At 34.4% G+C, this 17,173-nt stretch overlaps 2 protein-coding genes across 2 annotated transcripts in view; both read left to right on the plus strand.

The window, feature by feature from the left end:
* LOC134841199 (long-chain-fatty-acid--CoA ligase 4-like) overlaps nt 1-17,173 on the plus strand; it is a 454,776-nt gene that overhangs the window by 138,046 nt on the left and 299,557 nt on the right. The gene's annotated exons all lie outside the window — the stretch shown is intronic.
* LOC134841646 (fibrillin-2-like) overlaps nt 9,535-17,173 on the plus strand; it is a gene marked incomplete in the record, with an annotated part of 33,395 nt that continues 25,756 nt past the window's right edge. Inside the window, 5 exon segments of the mRNA XM_063857679.1 lie at nt 9,535-9,950; nt 10,261-10,308; nt 10,595-10,711; nt 11,206-11,445; nt 14,120-14,286. Coding sequence (XP_063713749.1) covers nt 9,647-9,950; nt 10,261-10,308; nt 10,595-10,711; nt 11,206-11,445; nt 14,120-14,286 — 876 coding nt within the window.

Raw genomic sequence — 17,173 nt, forward strand, 5'->3', positions numbered from 1 at the left:
TCTCACGTGATATTGAAGCTGCAAAAAGTTGACTATAATTGAGCGAGATCTAATGCTCACTATAAAGTCATTCAACCTATCGCCACAATTTTGAAATGGGAGCTATCAGTTAATGTTTCGGTCATTTTAAATAGCAAAGTTTGTCTGACCAGGATGTTACTAAATATCAAAATTTTCTCAAAAGATCTTGTTCATGTTTCTAGATGAATTTTCAATCCCTTGATTGTACATATCGTTAAAAAACCATAACAGTATTAAGAATTTGTTTAGCACTTCAATCTTCAATGAATGAAGGAAATAATTAATTAATTATTCAACATTCCCAATTGCCTTAGTGCTAAATGATCTATTCAACTTTCATTTTTTAAATCCCATAAAAAAGTAAGATAGCTGGGTCCCTAAAAATAAGATGGGTCCTGGAGAAAAATGTTTACGCCTTAAAATTTTACAAAACGTGGTTTGCATTTGTTTACTTGTGTTTTTGAGATTTTCAATGAAAATTCAGGATCCGTTTTTCATAATTGCGTTTTCCTGGGACCCAACTATCATAAAAATAACTCGATGGAAAGTATGATTGAAATACAGGAGTCTTTGAATACAAGGAATTTCAATCTAACCATCTCTGATCTTTCTTAAAGTTTCACTTCACTCCACCCACCATAGTGTGATAAAAAAAATCTTATTTATATTTCTACTATCTATTTCGGAGAGTGATGTGAACTGTTTAACGAGAAGACTTTGGCATCGTACTTATGATCTCTGGCAGCTATAAAGTGCTCAAAAACAAGGATTTTTGGCGCTAAAAATTGTTATTTCACTGGCAAATTTACGAGAAAAGCTTTTCTTTTTGCCCATAATCTATCACCATTCTGTCCCAATTTCAATAAAAAATTCTAGTTCTATAGTTTCGAAACTTTCTATGAAATAAAATTTCAACTGTATTGTAAACGGATTCTTTGTTGAATTAATATAAAATTAGGATTTCTTTAGAGTAATAGTTTGAAAATTAGAATTAACATAATTCATGCTGAAAGTTATATATAATTTTGACTAAAACCATTTTCAATTGATTGGTTGGTCAGTAAATCGAATGCAAGCATAATTCTAAAAAATCTGCTGTGAGTAGTTACGTAATATTAATTATTTTTTTGATTATTATTGTCAGGTCGATTTACTGAACGCTACCTTTTTATCAGTTTTATCGAATATATGAAAATTTAGTTGAATATTAATCGGATTTATTCTTGAAGTAAAAAATTATTTTAACCAGAACTCTTCATGAACTTAAATTCTATAGAAATTCGAGAAAATTTCTTTACAGAAATTGAAGCAATTAGCAAGTAGATATGACGTGGGTTTCTGTCCCGGACCGACTTTTGCGACTAATGTCGCAATCTAACTGGGTTGCAAAATGGCAATCGAGCGACTGCAAATCCGCATTTCCAGCAATCGTGCACAGCTAAAATTGGCCAGGCGAAATCGCAAAACGAGTCGCGCCAAGTGAAACAATAAGTCGTGCGAAGCCCGACGTAGCAAAAAAGAAATCAATGAGCGGAGTTGACCTGGCAGAGAAAATAAGCTTTTTGACTTGTAAAAAATTGATAAACTCGTCTTAAAATTACACTTGGCTATTTAGTATTTTATCTTTTGTGCGTAAGCAAACTTTAGTTCTAAATAGCACTGAACTAATGTTTGTATTCAGGGGCGGATCTAGGATTTTCTCGAGGGGGGGGGGCGGATTTTCAAAAAAATTTCGAAAATTTTGACGACCTTTTTTTTTTTTTAGGTCGATCAGATTGATTTTCCGAGCTTTCCCAAAGCAGTAAAAAGACCCTGTTGTGGTCAAATTTTCTGCGCCGCAGGCAATTTTTTGAAAAAACAGGTCAAAAAAGCCGTTTTTGGGCACTTTTTGGAAAATTTTGACAAAAAAACGCGTTTTTTTGGCGCGCGCTCCCCCTCAAAATTAGTATATATTGGCGCCAAAGGCGCCTTTAGAAAAAATTTAGGGTCGGTTGGCCAAAAATGGATTTCTTAAAAAGTATCAAAGGGGGACCCTTTGGGTTGGCAGGGGTTCGAATCCCTGAGGGGGGGGGGGGGCGTCCGCCCCCCCGCCCCCCCCTAAATCCGCCCCTGTTTGTATTATCAGTGTAACTTCCCGTAAGAAAATTTGTAGTTAAATTCAAATCTGGACGTCGAAAAAACATACAAATTTCATATTTGAATCAGTCCTGTGGCATGTCTCTTTTTTCCCTGTACATTTCTGAACCAGGCATGTACCAGACATGGTATTTATGGGAAAAGTCAGATTTTGAGTCAAAAATGATCAGACTTGAAGTACAACCGATCACACCTGAAGCAGACATGATCATATCTGACTTTACTTGATCATACCTGGACCATACATATTCATATCTGAAATTACTTGATGAGACCTGAAGCAGACATGATCATACCTGACTTTACTTGATCATACCTGGACCATACATCTTCATGTCTGAAATTACTTGGTGGGACCTGAAGCAGACATGATCATACCTGGACCAGAGATGATCATGCATGAAGTTACAGGTAATTTTATGAAGAGGATAGGAAACTGAAAAAGAGCCAATCTTTCCTGAGTAATCCGCAAATAAATATGCTCTTGTATAGATGATTTCACACTGGGTTAAAAATATAAAACTTGAAGATAAAACCTGGAAAAACCCAATTAAGAAAAACTGTAACTTTCCCGGAGGGTGCTATTGCAAGGGATCACGTGAACCAGTTCAATATTCAAACCATTCACATTGTGAAGCGTATCATCACCAGTGCTTCAAGAAAGAAGAGAAATTGCACGTGATGAAAATTGTTTTTTGAATGTAAAGAGATTGAAACGAAGGAAACTAAGTCGAAAATACTTCGTTCAGATAAGAACAGATTTTTAAAATAAGTTGAAGTAATCATCTTATTGCCACAAGTAGGCTTGGCTGTTTTCAAAACTTAAATTACCTAATATGCCAAAAAGACGTCATGTCTGAACAGGCAGAGTCATGCCTGACCAGGTAGAGTCAAGTCTGACTAGGCACAGTCATGTCTGCCAGTTATAGTGATGTCTGAATCAGGTATAGTCTGCTAACGATTACAGATGTGATCATTAGTGAAACAGATATACTCAGAGCTGTAAAATTGCTAGTGTCTGAAAATTTTATGATCAGACGCGAAGGATCAGACGCAAAAATTACAAGGTTTCAGACTTACAAGATTAGGCGACCCGATGCTTAAAACGGAGTGAGAAGGCAGATGTCGGGGCTGATTTTTTTCAAACGGTTAAACTGAGGCTTACTGTGAAGTTCTGACAGAGAGAAACATTGAAAGGTTTAAAAAATGTGATAGACAACTGATCATGTAGAAAACTGCGAGATTAGAAGTAAGTCAGTACTACTTGGAAAAATACGACTGATCAAATAGACATGTGCAAAACTAGACTAACGGCAACAGTACATGTAAAAATAGAAAACTCTGACAAAAGAAGCTGGACAACACAACTTGAACTTGAAGTCAGCAGAGACAAGACATTAAAGGAAATCATCAACCAAAACGAGTTGGAATAAAAAAACTGGAGTCAAAAGCTGCATGAAGGGGCAATGAGTGAACGCATTGCTAAAGAAACAAAAAGCTGGACGTAAACAGCAAAAAAACAAGCTGAAACAAGCTGATAATTTTCAGATAGCGTTTGTACAAAATTCTTGTGTATACTCACTTTTCGTGGAGAGATAAATTAGTTTGTACGTGGTTGCTAGAAACTGACAAAAAATTATTTTAAGGAGAACATTGCATCGAAGTTGAAAAAATGATACTCAGGAAAAGACTGACTCCTAAAGCGATAAGATAACGTAGCAAGTTTGAAATCTGATGAGGAATCTAGTTGTACTAATTTGCTCATGTTTTATCCGGTACGCAGACTGTTAGTTTCTGAATCAGTTTCAGGTAATCAAAAATACTCACTTAGTTAAAAATGAAGTCGATATGTTAGTGATTTTGTACTGTTTAAGTATGGAAGAACGGGGATAGCCTTTTAACACAAGGTGTACATAGGTTTTATGAGTTTGAGGAAAAATTAATCTTGTGTACTTCTAGTCTCAAAAACAAAAAAAAATGTAATCATAAAAAGATCAAATATGATGGGGAAGATTTTTCTGAAAAAGAATAAAACTTTGTTGCTTTATAGTGTTGTTTGAGGCACAAAATGTATACTCGAAATTAAATGAGTCAAAAGGTTTTAATGTTTTTATGCAACAGTTAAGATAGAATACAACCAGTGATCCAAAACAGACTGCAATCGTCAAAGAAAAAAGTTATTGGAAAAAAACGATTGCATTAGTCTCTGAACTTTTGAAGGCTCTAGGTAACAAATCAGCCTCATTTTTGAAAACTTTGCATCGGCAAGATTAATAAGATAGGGATGTTTTACGCAAACTTTAAAGAGTTTTAAAAGGTCTAGTTTGAAAAACTAATAACCAAAAAATTCAACCGCGAAAGGGAATTGCAGTTAAATAGTGATAGAGCAAAATAACACAAAAGTGAATGAATATTTTGGTAACTAAACTTTGTTTAAATTTCATTACAACAGACTTTCACAAGCATATGAGAACATCTTTTTCTCTGGCAAAATATAAGAGAATTAACATATTTTAAGATTAGTTGAAAATTTTTTTAGTGAACTTTGAGAGACGAGAGTGAAGAGAGACAGATAGGTGAGAAACAGAGTTTGTTTTAAGTGTCTTACATCACGACGTGGTTTGAAACATTGCAGAGAAAATTAGGCAGCAGACAAGGTTGTAAAGGCAACGCTAAGAAACTTCAGTGCTACAATTCCAACGAGTTTGGACATTTTGCTAAGTTTTGCCGACCAAAAATGAAAATCAAAGATCGGTTGGCAATGCAAATTGCCCCGTCAAAATTTTCAGAGAAAATCGAAGATGTGTTTAGAAAATAAGCTTGAGGAATAGAAAACTGACACAAAAATGTTTGAGTTGAAAAATACTTTGTACGATCCTGACAGTTCAAAAACTTAACAAATGTATCAAATTTCAAAAAAATAGAATCAGAAGCGGTTTTTGGTGCGAGTCTGTTTGATCCTCAGGAAAAAGGATCTTTTTATACGTTAAGAGCGAGTTGGTCTCTTTTTGTGGGAAACTGTTGTAAGAAAATCTAGTAATATGCTCAAAAAACATTGAAACAGAATGGTAGAAAGACCCATTTTTTTTGAAAAACTTGTCGAAGGAAGGAATTTTTTCAGTTTGAGAAGAGCGAAATTTCCGAGTTGAACAAAACAAAATAGAAGCTTTTTGCTAAAAATTGTTAAACCGGGTTAACCAAGGCTCTAGGTAAAATTTACAAGTGAAATTTTCTTTTTTCTCCCAGATAAGGTTTAAGATTACATTGGTCAGGATTTTACCGAGTTTTGTTTAAAGACTTTCAGCTTCCGCTCCTTATTTACTTTAGAGACCGGGAAGATAGGATACTCCAAAAACTGGCAGCATATTTTTTGATGCAAACAAAATGAAAATTCAACGCTCTGAATCTGGAAACTAATTCCTTTGCTATAGTTAAAATATGCGATGAGTCTATGTGTTTTGTAAAAAAAATTTTAGGATGTGTTAAGTACAGTTTTAGGGAAAAAAATTTTGCAAACGTTAGTCGTAATTTCGAAAAAGGAGTTTTCTGGGGGACATCAAATAATAGTCAGATTAGTCTGATAGAAATTGTTTAGAAGGAAAAATTGAGGTGCAGAATTTTTTTTGCTTTTTTGTTTTTGATTAATCTAAATTGTGTTATCAGAAGAGAAAAAAAATGACGAAAAAAAGCAGTTGATGTAGATTTTTTGTTGAAGAATGGCACAACCACTTAGCTAAATTGCTATGAAAGCGTTAGCAGAACCTGCTTGAATACAAACCATTAAAAAAGTTTATTTCACTAAAGAAAAAGGAAGTTTGCGAGCTAGTTAGGAGTAAAGGACTGAAACATATAGGCAGCCGAAGGCATTTTAATTAAACAAAGTACCTATTGGTGAACTCATTATGTTTAAGGCTAAACTTGTTGCAGCAGGCTTTACTCAGTTTTAGGGGGGTGGGTTTTTCGCAACTTTTTTTCAACTATTCAAAAATGTCAACCCTAGGATCAGTTCAGTTCAAAATGAAAACCACCAACTTGGATTCCAGCAGTTCGCCGAATAAGAATTTTTTTTGGGTTTGTGTTTTGAGGGAAAGTCTTAAAAGACTCACGCAGTTCATTAAACTCACTGGTAGATACTGTTGAAGATCGTTAAAGCCTATTTTGAGAAAACAGGCTCTGAAAAATTATTTTTTATTGAGTGCATGTTTCTTGATAGACAGAAATTTTAATTAATAGATAATAGGTAGATGATGTTGTGGCTTGTAGAGCGGATAAAAAAACTTGAGCATGGACTGAAAAACCAATGTGAAAGTGTTGAGATAAACGCAATAAAAAATCTGAAGTAGAATATTTTGATAACGGAATCATATTAAGTCAGGAAAATGAAAAACGAAAAATGGGTTGCGAGATTTAAGATGACTGAAGCCGGTAACAAGCCCTCTAGGTGAAAACGAAATTTGACAAAAAAAATTGTACATCAGAAGGTGCCGTAGAATAAATATTTAAGAAAAGTGTGACAATCGAGGCTTTGTTGGTTGTCTAATTTTCTAGCTTTGTCAAGTAGGCCAAAAATTTGTTTTGCAGCAAAACTTCAGGTTTTTTTTTGTGAAAAACCCAGATAGAAAGCATTAGAAAGCGGAAAATTTTTTTCTAAGTTATCTGCTAGTAGCTAAAGTCTCATCTTTAGTCAATATGAAGGATAAAATTTTGGAACGTGTTAGCTATTCGGTAATTTGTCTGGGCTAAAAATTAAGACTATAGTAGGAGAAAATCAGGATATTGTTAGGAAACCTGCGACAACCCAGGCATGATTATTTGGTCCAGCGAACTCCAATGTTGTGTATCAATTTCATCAGTCAAAGTGCAATTTTTTTTTCTACTAGCATCAATTTGTCTATATATTTTCTCAAATAAATCTTCTAAAATGATCCATTTTGAGAAAAGTTTTTTTTACTCAAATCAAACCTCAAAGAATAGACAAAACCTCAAATAAGACAAAAAAAACAAAACTGATAGTTTCAGGGAAAACCTTTAAAATTTTTGACTGTCGCTTAGGGCATTTGAAGCAAATTTAAGAAAAAACATCAAACGAATTTGAATTACAAACGAGAAAAAGGCAATTGATAATCTTAGTTAATACAAAAAATTAATCAAAGTGTGTTCATTAAAACTTGTTTTGATTCAATTTTGGAGCAAGATCAGTTCAACGCAGTTTCTCAGCTTAATTCGAACATTGTAAGCTCTGACTGCTCTTCAATTTGGATCGAATGGGAGAGAAAGGAATGAAAACTTGAAGTTCAAGAGTGAAAATTTGAAGAAAAAAAAAACAGAACTGCTTGTATATCAAGGCAAAACCCTCATCCATTTCGACTAAATTTTTCGGAAAGTAAACTATTGAAAAATGATAACGTTTGGACAATAACAAAGATCAACTGTGAAAATTTGAGTCGTACAAAATTAATATGAACGATTAGTTAGCCTCAATTCAGTTTTATTGGGCGGGATAATTCGCCACTCATAAATAGCGCTGTTTTAAGGATTATGGTTGGAAGCTTCAATACTTCCTGTACAATGTCTTGGAAAAATTTTGTCATAAATCAATCATTAAAATGTCAAAATTTGTCTGGCGAAAAAAAAACAACCCAAAGCACAAACATTACTTCATTTTCTTTAAAATTAATCAGTATAATTACGACCAATTAGTTTGCGCCTTTTTTTGGAATATTTTAGCGTGGAATAAATCGCCACGCATACTGCGCATAAATTGTCACGCATACAGCTTCTAAAACCCACATAAACTAATCCAGAGCATGGCTCATTTGACAATTTTTGAACTCCAAAAAACATCGAAAATTGAGTTGAAAAACCATTTGGAAAACTAAAAAAAAACAATTTCTTAAAAAATGCTTTTTGTTTTGGGTAAATTTAACTCAATGTTAAATATAATTGTATGTTCGAGACATATAAATAAATACATGCAAAAAAAAGAGTTTATTTTCCGAAATTCGAAAAAACTTCAAGTTTCGACTTTAAAACAGCACTTTTTGAATGAACAATTTTGTATAGTCTGAAACAAAAAATTACAAGAGTTCAATATAAGGAAACATTTTAGGGGATTTTTTTCGTATAACTATGAGATGTTGTTTTTGAGACTACTTAGGTCAATTTGGCATAATTTTTGCGCGATTGTTACCAGCTTTCTATTAACGCGTAACTTGTGTGGCAAAATGAACAACTTCAAAAATATTTGAGGCAACTTAATTTCTGTTACTAACTTTTAGAACGAGAAGTTTCTCAGTTGGTACTAAAACTTTGTATGACAAAGCAGGTTGTAGGTCAAATTAGCCACTTATAAGAAAAACCAGAAATCTTTTGAATTAAAATTTTTGGATTTTTTTAAGGTTATCGACCAACAAATGGTTTGCAAAAATAGAGTCAAACATGAAGAACAATAGTTAGCAGTAAACATCTGATTTAAATTATCCGGATAAAACGAACAAAACTTGAATTATCAAACACGTTTTTCTCAAATTGGGTTAAGACTAGACAAAAAATGAAGGGAACAAAAGTTGCTTAGATTTTCATAAGAATTAATTTGGTACAATTTTTCTTCGAAATTCTCAACCAAAATGTTACCCCAAAAATGGGTCATTTTGGTTTTTTCATTTAATCAAGAAACAGGCTGAAACTATTGTGTTAACTGATAAAAAAAATATATCGCAAGATGCCTCTTACACAGCCCAACAAAAGTCTAGAAGGGTTAAGTCTCCAACAATTTGACTAAGTATTTAAAATTTGTTTTTAAGCAAAGATTTTAGATTTCATTTAGTGAAAATCACCTTTCTTGACTATCAAGCAAAAATATTTTCTCTTGTACAGGTTTTTGGAGATTTAACAATTCTAGATGGGCTGTGTAAGAGGCTTCTTGTAATATAAATTTCTCATCAATTAACAAAGTAGTTTCAGCATAATTTTTGAGTAATTGAAAAAAACCAAAATTACCCATTTTTGGGGTAAAACTTTGGTTGAAAAGTTCGGAGAAAAACTTGCACCTTATTAATTCTGAACAAATTTTAAGCAACTTTAGTTCTCTTCCCTTTTTGTCTAGTCTTAACGCAATAGGAGAAAATTGTGTCTGAAAGTTCAAGTTTTGTTCATTTATTCCGGATAATTTAAATCAGCACTGTAGTCCGCAAACACATATGCGAAAAATCTATGCATTATACTCATAGGAAAGGCATGCAGCTGTTTCAGCGCTGTCTCTTATATTCATTTTCCAATTTTTGTGAATAATTCAGAGACAAATCGGGCAAAAAGCAGTTGATCCAAGCTGAAATCAACTTCCTGTCACTTCGGAACAGGAAGCTATATGTACTGAAAAAAACATCTGACCATTAGTGAAACCTCAATCAACCAAAAATATTATTTATCCAACAGATATACCAATTTTTCAGCTTTTTTATTTTTATATATTTTTTGCTGCAGCACTGAAATGTTGGCAGTTTTGTACCAAATTTTTTGGATGCTGCAAACATCAGTCTGGACTGCAAACGGGAAATGTAACCAGATACAAACCCTAAGTTCTTCGACTCATGAGGAACTGGAAAAATTATGTCACTGTGCGGATGATTTTGTTTCTGCCAATATCACTTCAGACCGGGTTCTGTTTGAGTTCAAGACCAAGTGTCCTTTCGTGCATTGCCCTGAGGCTCTCGGCCCTGGTGAAGAGAAGAAGTTTGTTCATGGTGTACTTAAGAAGGCGACCTTCATCGGAGATCCGATTGACAACTACCAAAGTGATTCTTGTTTTTCGTCCAACTTGAATTGTTAAAAATACTGATCGCATCGTTTTTTACAAACCAGAGTCCCCTTTTTCTTCCTTTATCGCAAAACAGAATGTTAAATTTCCCTATACTGTTCAAAAAGCCTGGAAGCAAAAAGTACAAACTAATAAAAAGGGACAGAAGCTAGCGGACATTTTTACCAAAGAAAACTAGGGGGATATAAATTTTGTTCTCGTGTATTGTCATTATAAGCCCAAAAAATGTACGAATTCTGGTTTCAAAAACCATCCTAATAACTGCAATAACAACCTGCAATTTTCAGTTCTACCTGAATGGGGACCCTGGATGCCCTGGAGCCACGGATGTCTCAGTTAGTATGCCAAACCAGAGTTATCAACAAGGCAGAAACTTCGATTGGCAAAAACTTCCATACAATCAAACCTTGAAACTTCTGAAACTTTCAATCTCCGACTAATTTGTGATTGAAATAGTTTTGGAAGTCTTTGAAAGTTTTGAAAGGCAGTTTTGAAAGTCTTTTTAAAAAAATCCACCACCCCCTCTTGAGAAATTCCTAGATCCAACCATGGCAACAGGGGGAAAACGCTCCTGACAGCAAGAGATACCAATCAAGTTGGAAGATATTTAATTGTTTTTAGCAGATGATGGGGTCCAACTGTACAAGAAACGCACCCGCAAGTGTGTGCACAATGTGGCTCGCTGCGTTCCCAAAGACATGCCGTGCAACGGCATCTCTGAATTGCGAAAGGAATGTGGTAAGAAAGGCTCATATCATAGGCCTCAATTTTCAGTAATCTTTGGAATATTTGATTTTGAATTTGAAATCTAAATATCTTTTCGCGATACATGTAAAACAATTTTCAGTTCAATATGCTTAACAAAGTTAGGTCCAAAAGCTTTATTTTTCGTTCCGATGAATTCTATGGAACAATTGTAGTTTCAAATGTGTTTTTGTTTGTCACGCAAAACAGGCATCTTAATTGATTGTTGTAGCGCTACCATCAGCCATGAATCGAGATGCATTCAACGGTTTCAAAAAAAGTGTCGAGAAATGTTTTTTTATCACTTTAAGCAGCAAGCAGATATAGTCATTTTCAGGAGAGCTCAGAAATTTATTTTTACCGGCATAAAAAACTATGCGAAATGAGAATATAGCTAATTAAATTATAATTTCATAGTAAAAAAAAATCATGTGGCAAAAAATATTGGCTAAGTGGTCGCGTGAACATCATCAACTACAAATTTTTAGACTTTCCTCCAGCCATCGAAGTTCACACTCAGACCCCCTCCAGCATAACAGTGGGAGTGAGAAACGGATACGGCATCCCCCATCACAATCTCTACTTCGAAGGAGTGCAGGTAGCCGAAAACTTGACTCAACAGTGGTTCACCATGACTGGATTGACGCCTGGGACTTCCTACAACGTATCCGCTTCGTCTTATGCATACGGGATGCGCAGTGGGCTGGGATGGAAAGTAGCATGCACAAGTAAGATTGACTAAATATTTAAACAATCAATGCAAAGCTCTGAAAAACTACAATGACCTTTTGAAAACTTTCTATTGAACAAATTTGAACATAAAAAAAGATTTAAGACTTTTTGATCAATCTCTTAGATAAGCAATTGGTTTTAAATATAATTTACATCGCTTGTTGGGTACGAATTAGCTGAGTATAAAAATTATCCAAATTTTGGATAACGTTCGAAGAAAGACAGTAGCGTAAGTAGGGTGTGGCGCAGCAAATTTAGTAAAAATAGGTTGTTTCTAGTCATTTGGTACATCTCGAAAAATCAATGTGGTCGAAATACGTATATTTTTTAAATAATCCCTCCACTCGACAAATTTCTGAAACCGCCCTTGAAGAAAGGGACGGACTACCTCTGCCCAGGCGTTTTTTTTCTCCAGACAAGTTTCAGCTTTTTAACCATCCTTTTTGTTGGAGTTTTTCTGTACCATCTAAAAAAATGATAGATTAAGCTTTAGACTAAAAAGTTGCACTTTCGACAAATTATTGAATTGTTCTGAGGATTTGATTTTGGAGACTAAATTGTTCAGTTAAGGGTATTTAGTTCGCAATTGTTTTAGCAATTTATAACGTATTAAAGCAAAAACGGCTAATTTAATTGCCCAACAGTGAAAAATTTTATGATTTTTTACTTCAGGGGATAGGGGATAAAATTAGTAACAGGATCAAAAACTTCCCTTTTTCATGATTTTTAACCAAAAATTTATATCGATGTTTAATGACAGTCGGAAAATTCAGGATTTAGCCTTGACACTAGCTATTTTGTTTTATATTCAGACCTATATCAACTATTTAGTTAATTTTCTGAATCTTTTAAAAGACATTAAAATCTGAGCTAAAAAGCAAAACGTATCAGCCTGTTTTTTTAAAAAAAAAAACGTTATTAGTGACTAGAAAATTGCTGTTTTTGAATATATTCTGCGCGCCGTTTTTCTTATGAACGCGTAACGCGGCGAACTAAAATAACAAATTGAGCTGGGCAACTTAATTGGTCAGATGAGCAAATTAATTGTTCTGATTATCTTGTTACCAGACAAAAAGATATGACTTTGTACTTGGGGATGGAAGGATTAACAATAACAGAAGTTGGAGTTCACATGTTAATTATTTTTTGCTGAAATTGACAAATTGCCTATTTTAAATAACCCTTAATTACTTTAAAAAATGTATAAGAAATCAAAATTCAAAAAACAAAATCAAAAAATCAAAAATATCAAAAATCCAATAAGCCCTTCTTTCCAAAAAAGAGTTTATACTGATACAAAAATCTGAGCGCAAATAACAAAATGTTCACTAATTTTATTTGTTCACAAAATCTTTTATTTGGAAAACCTAATTCACAAACTTAGGGTCTTTCTCAAAGAGCAATATCGGAGGTTGAAGAGCAAATTTGTTTGCATTTCGCAGATAAACTGCATTTAGAATTGCTTGTGTTGTCATTAATGTTGCAATTAAAATTTTTGACCTGCTTTCAATTTGGTATAAAAGTTTTGTAACTCAAGAACAAGCTTTCTAATCGACTTAAAACGAAAGCTTGTCTTACAAAAGCCAACAAAACGCTAAATTTTAAAATTCTGCTTTGGATATTTTTATCATATGATCTTCAAGACTTGAAATATTGGTTGATGAAAAAACGTTTGAGCTTATGTTGAAAACAATTCAGCACTTTTTTCAGCAAATGCAGATTTTTTCAATTCTTGTAAGATCTTGGGGTCTTATGCACAAAAGGGGTCTTATGCACATCTGCTTGAAATTTCCATTGAAATGCCGGACCATGTTGTTTGAATTTGCGTACCTGATTAGACAATCACGTTCAACCTTAATACTTTGAGTTCAAAAAAGATGTAGAAAACTGATTTAGTGCATAAGACCCAGATTTTGTATGGATTTGAAGGATTCTTAAAAACTCAAAACATTTCTTAAGATCTTACAAGATAAAAATTGCTCAGAAACTTTTCAATTGAGACTTGATAAATTTCAAAATTCTGACAGCAGATTTTAAGTCTTTATTTATAGACTAAGCGAGCAATTTTCTCCCTTAATCATTTAAGGGAGTTCACTCGGTTAAAACTAACATTTATTAGCCAATCAGGTTTGAGCATGCAGGCCTTACTGCTTGATTTTGGCATTGGTTCACTTGGTCTATTTAGGGAGGAGATTGTTCACATGGGCCCTTTTTTTTTTAAATTGATGGATTTAGGGATCGTAATCGACAGAAAACTATCTTGATTTTTAAGTTCAAATCATGGAAACATATGTGAAAATTGCAAATAATGTTTAAATTTCCGCAAACAACTATAACCACTTGTTCACAAGTATTTAATGGAAATAATTTCTGCTAACACAATTACAAGTTTTTTGAAGATAAGTCAGCGACAATACAATTTTGTTTTGAGAATGGGTGCGTACTCCGAACAAACGCTTTTTTGTGTCAAATTCTTCGAAAACTGCCCTTTGGCTTGTTTTGTGTGAAACTATATGTGAAGCGCGCATATCAATGTCTAGATTTCTCCAGCGTTTTCTAACAGCTGGATAATCATTGGCTCTTTTTTTCTTTTCCCCTCTCACTTTGCATTTTTTATCACTTGGAAAAAAAACATGATCCCCTTGACTTTCCCATCTTCTGTTCTTTAAGCTTTCCTGGAACCAGATGGCGTGACTCTATCTCATCAATCCAACTCAACTGTGCACATAAAGTGGAACTACACAGTGGGTGGTTTGTTCGAGGTGTTCTTCAATGGATCACTCTCTTTCGTCATTACGCTCGAGGGAGAGGACTTCGAGACAACAACCGGTCTACTAGTGAGTGCATACCCGCTCTGAGTTTTATGAAAAACGCGCGATCAATTTAAAATAAAGGATCAACCGTACAATCGCCCAGATTTAGTGGAGGAGGGATAAAACTGCCTTCAGATAAGAGGGGGAGGGGAGAAATTGACTTTGGGGTCAAAATAAGTTGATCTACATTACTCCCCGGGTTGACCTCCATAGACCGAAAATGGTAATCATACATTTTCATACACTTAGTCTATGGAAAATTGCTAGTCATACAAATTTCATACATTTTTGCAAAATGAGTTTAATCGAATTTCAAAGGTATTTCAGTTGTTTTGGTATCGAAATTGGTATCTCTTCATAAAAAAGGGAAAAAATGGTATGAAAAAAATGCTAACCATACAATTTCCATATATGGAAATTGTATGATTAGAATTTTCTTTAAATTTTTTTTTTGTGAAAAAAAGCTTTGATCAATCAATTCAACTGCTGGCAAAACATTTAAGCGTTTTCTGGGCTGCTACGACTAAAACCTTTGACTTTTTTTAAATTTTTGTTTTCTGAAAAAAAACACTATTCATACAATTTCCATATATGGAAATTGTATGACTAGCATTTTTTTGACGGCGACATTTTTTTGATGGCGAGTATTTTTGAATGTGCCCCCAAAAAATTTTTGTGCTTTTTTTTCAACCGCAAATTGATTTTCGTATTCAAACAAACATTTTTTGAAAAAAATTTTGCATGCAAAATTTATTTTTTTTGTGTGTATAACGTAGTCCTGGATACACTAAATTGGACTTTTTTTCTTTTCTCTTCATGAACGCTTAAAATTCCTCTTTCTTTTGTATGACATGTTTTTGTGTGCCTTGATCAATGTCTGGTAATTTAAAAACTCAAATTCTAGAAATAATAATCTTTGAAAATTATTGCCAAAATTTAAAAGTTCATTACTTTCGTTATATTATTTGTCTGAGACAGTAGTAACACATGTCTAGCTGTTTCCAATGCATTTTTAATGCGAGACGGCCAAACCGTTGGTTACTACGTTTGAGTAATCAAGGTTTATGTCATTTGTGTTCGGTTACGAACACAACCAAAAAATTTTGAGAAATTAAAATGTAAAAAAAACAATATTTTTGGTTTATGGAAAAATGCTAGTCATATAATTTCCATATATGAAAAAAATACTAATCATAGACCTTTCATGCAATTTTCTGTACGTATGGAATTGTATGGGAAGTGTATGACTAGTATTTTTCCATATATGGAAATTGTATGACTAGTATTTTTGGTCATCCCGGGTCAAAACAACCAATCGACACCCAGTTAGTAAGTCGTGCCGTCAGTCTTTTCTTAAGTCGCGACACTTCACACTTTCCGTAAAATCTTTTCTTAAGTTACGCCGCTAAAATGGATTTTTAAGTCACGCCGCCTGCATTTCTGTAAGATGTGAATCAGTCTTTTCCAAATCGCGGTGTCAGTCTTTTTTGTACATCGCGCCGCTTAAGACTTTCCTTGAAACTAGCCGCTAAAATCATTTCTCAAGTCGCGCCGTCAATCTTTTCGTAAGTCGCACCGTCACTCTTGTCGTAAGTCGCGCTGGCTAACTTCTTCGCAAGTTGCGTCGACATTTCTTTTGGTAAGTCATGCCGCTAAAGTATTTTGTTAAGTCACGCCGTCAATCTTTTCGTGAGTCGCACCGTCAGTCTTCTCGTAAGTCGCGCTGCTAAGTCTTTGATTAGCTCGTGGAATCAGTCTTTTTGTATGACGTGCCATCAGTTTTTGTTAAGTTGTAGCGCCAGTATTTTCTTAAGTCATGATGTCAGTTTTTTCGTAAATCGCGCCGCTTAAGACTTTTCTTGGCTCTTTTTCCTTTTCCCCCACCTCACGCCAGTTTCAACTTATTAGTGTAACGAGTGGTTTTACGAGGTTGAGTATGAAGACCAAATTTGTTTATCGCGGCCTTTTTGATCTATATGTAAAATTTCATAACAATCGGACAATGTGGTCATCAATTTTACATCTAAAAATTTGCAGGTGGGGGGAAAAGGAAAAAGAGCCCTTTTCTTAAATTTAGCCGCTTAAATCTTTTCTTAAGTCACGCCGTCAATTTGTTCGTGAGTCAAGCCGCTAAAGTCTTTTGCTAAGTCACGCCGTCAATTTTCCGTCAGTCGCACCGTCAGTCTTCTCGTAAGTCGCGCTGCTAAGTTTTTTTTATTTTGTGGAATCAGTCTTCTTGTATGTTGTGCCGTCTAATTTTGTTAAATCCTTGCGTCAGTCTTTTCTAACTAAGTCGCACGTGCTTCTAAGGTCTTTTATTAAGTCGCGGTGTCACTCTTTTTGTAAGTCGTGTCGTCAGTTTTTTTTAAGTCGCGCTGTCATTTTTTTGTAAGTCACGCCGCTAAATTTTTTTGTTAATTCACGCCGTCAATCTTTTTGTAAGTCGTACGGTCAGTTTTTTAAAGTAGCCGAGTGGTTTTTTGTTAAGCTGCGCCGCTAAGTTTTTTCATGAGTCGCACCGTCAGTCTGTTTTCGACATCGCGTTGTCAATGTTTTCTCACGTCACATCAGTCTTTTCGTAATTTTTTTTTCGTAAGTCGCGCTGTCAGTGTTTTTGTAAGTCATGCCTCAGTCTTTTTTTAAATCGCGGTGTCAATCTCTTCTTGAAACGTGCCAGTTAAGACTTTCCGTAAATCTAGCCGCTAAAGTCTTTTCTTAAAACGCGCCGTCAGTCTTTTTGTCAGCCGTGCGTCAGTTTTTTCTTAAATCGCGGCGTCATTTTTTCATAAATCGCTCCGTCAAATTTTTGGAAGTCACGCCGCTAAAGTTTTTGGTTACGTCACACGATCAGTCATTTCGTAAACCGCACCACTAATTAATTTTCTTAGGTCGCGCCACCAATCTTTCTTAA

The sequence above is a fragment of the Symsagittifera roscoffensis genome, chromosome 3, assembly GCF_963678635.1.
Source record: "Symsagittifera roscoffensis chromosome 3, txSymRosc1.1, whole genome shotgun sequence".
Lineage (NCBI taxonomy): Eukaryota > Metazoa > Xenacoelomorpha > Acoela > Convolutidae > Symsagittifera > Symsagittifera roscoffensis.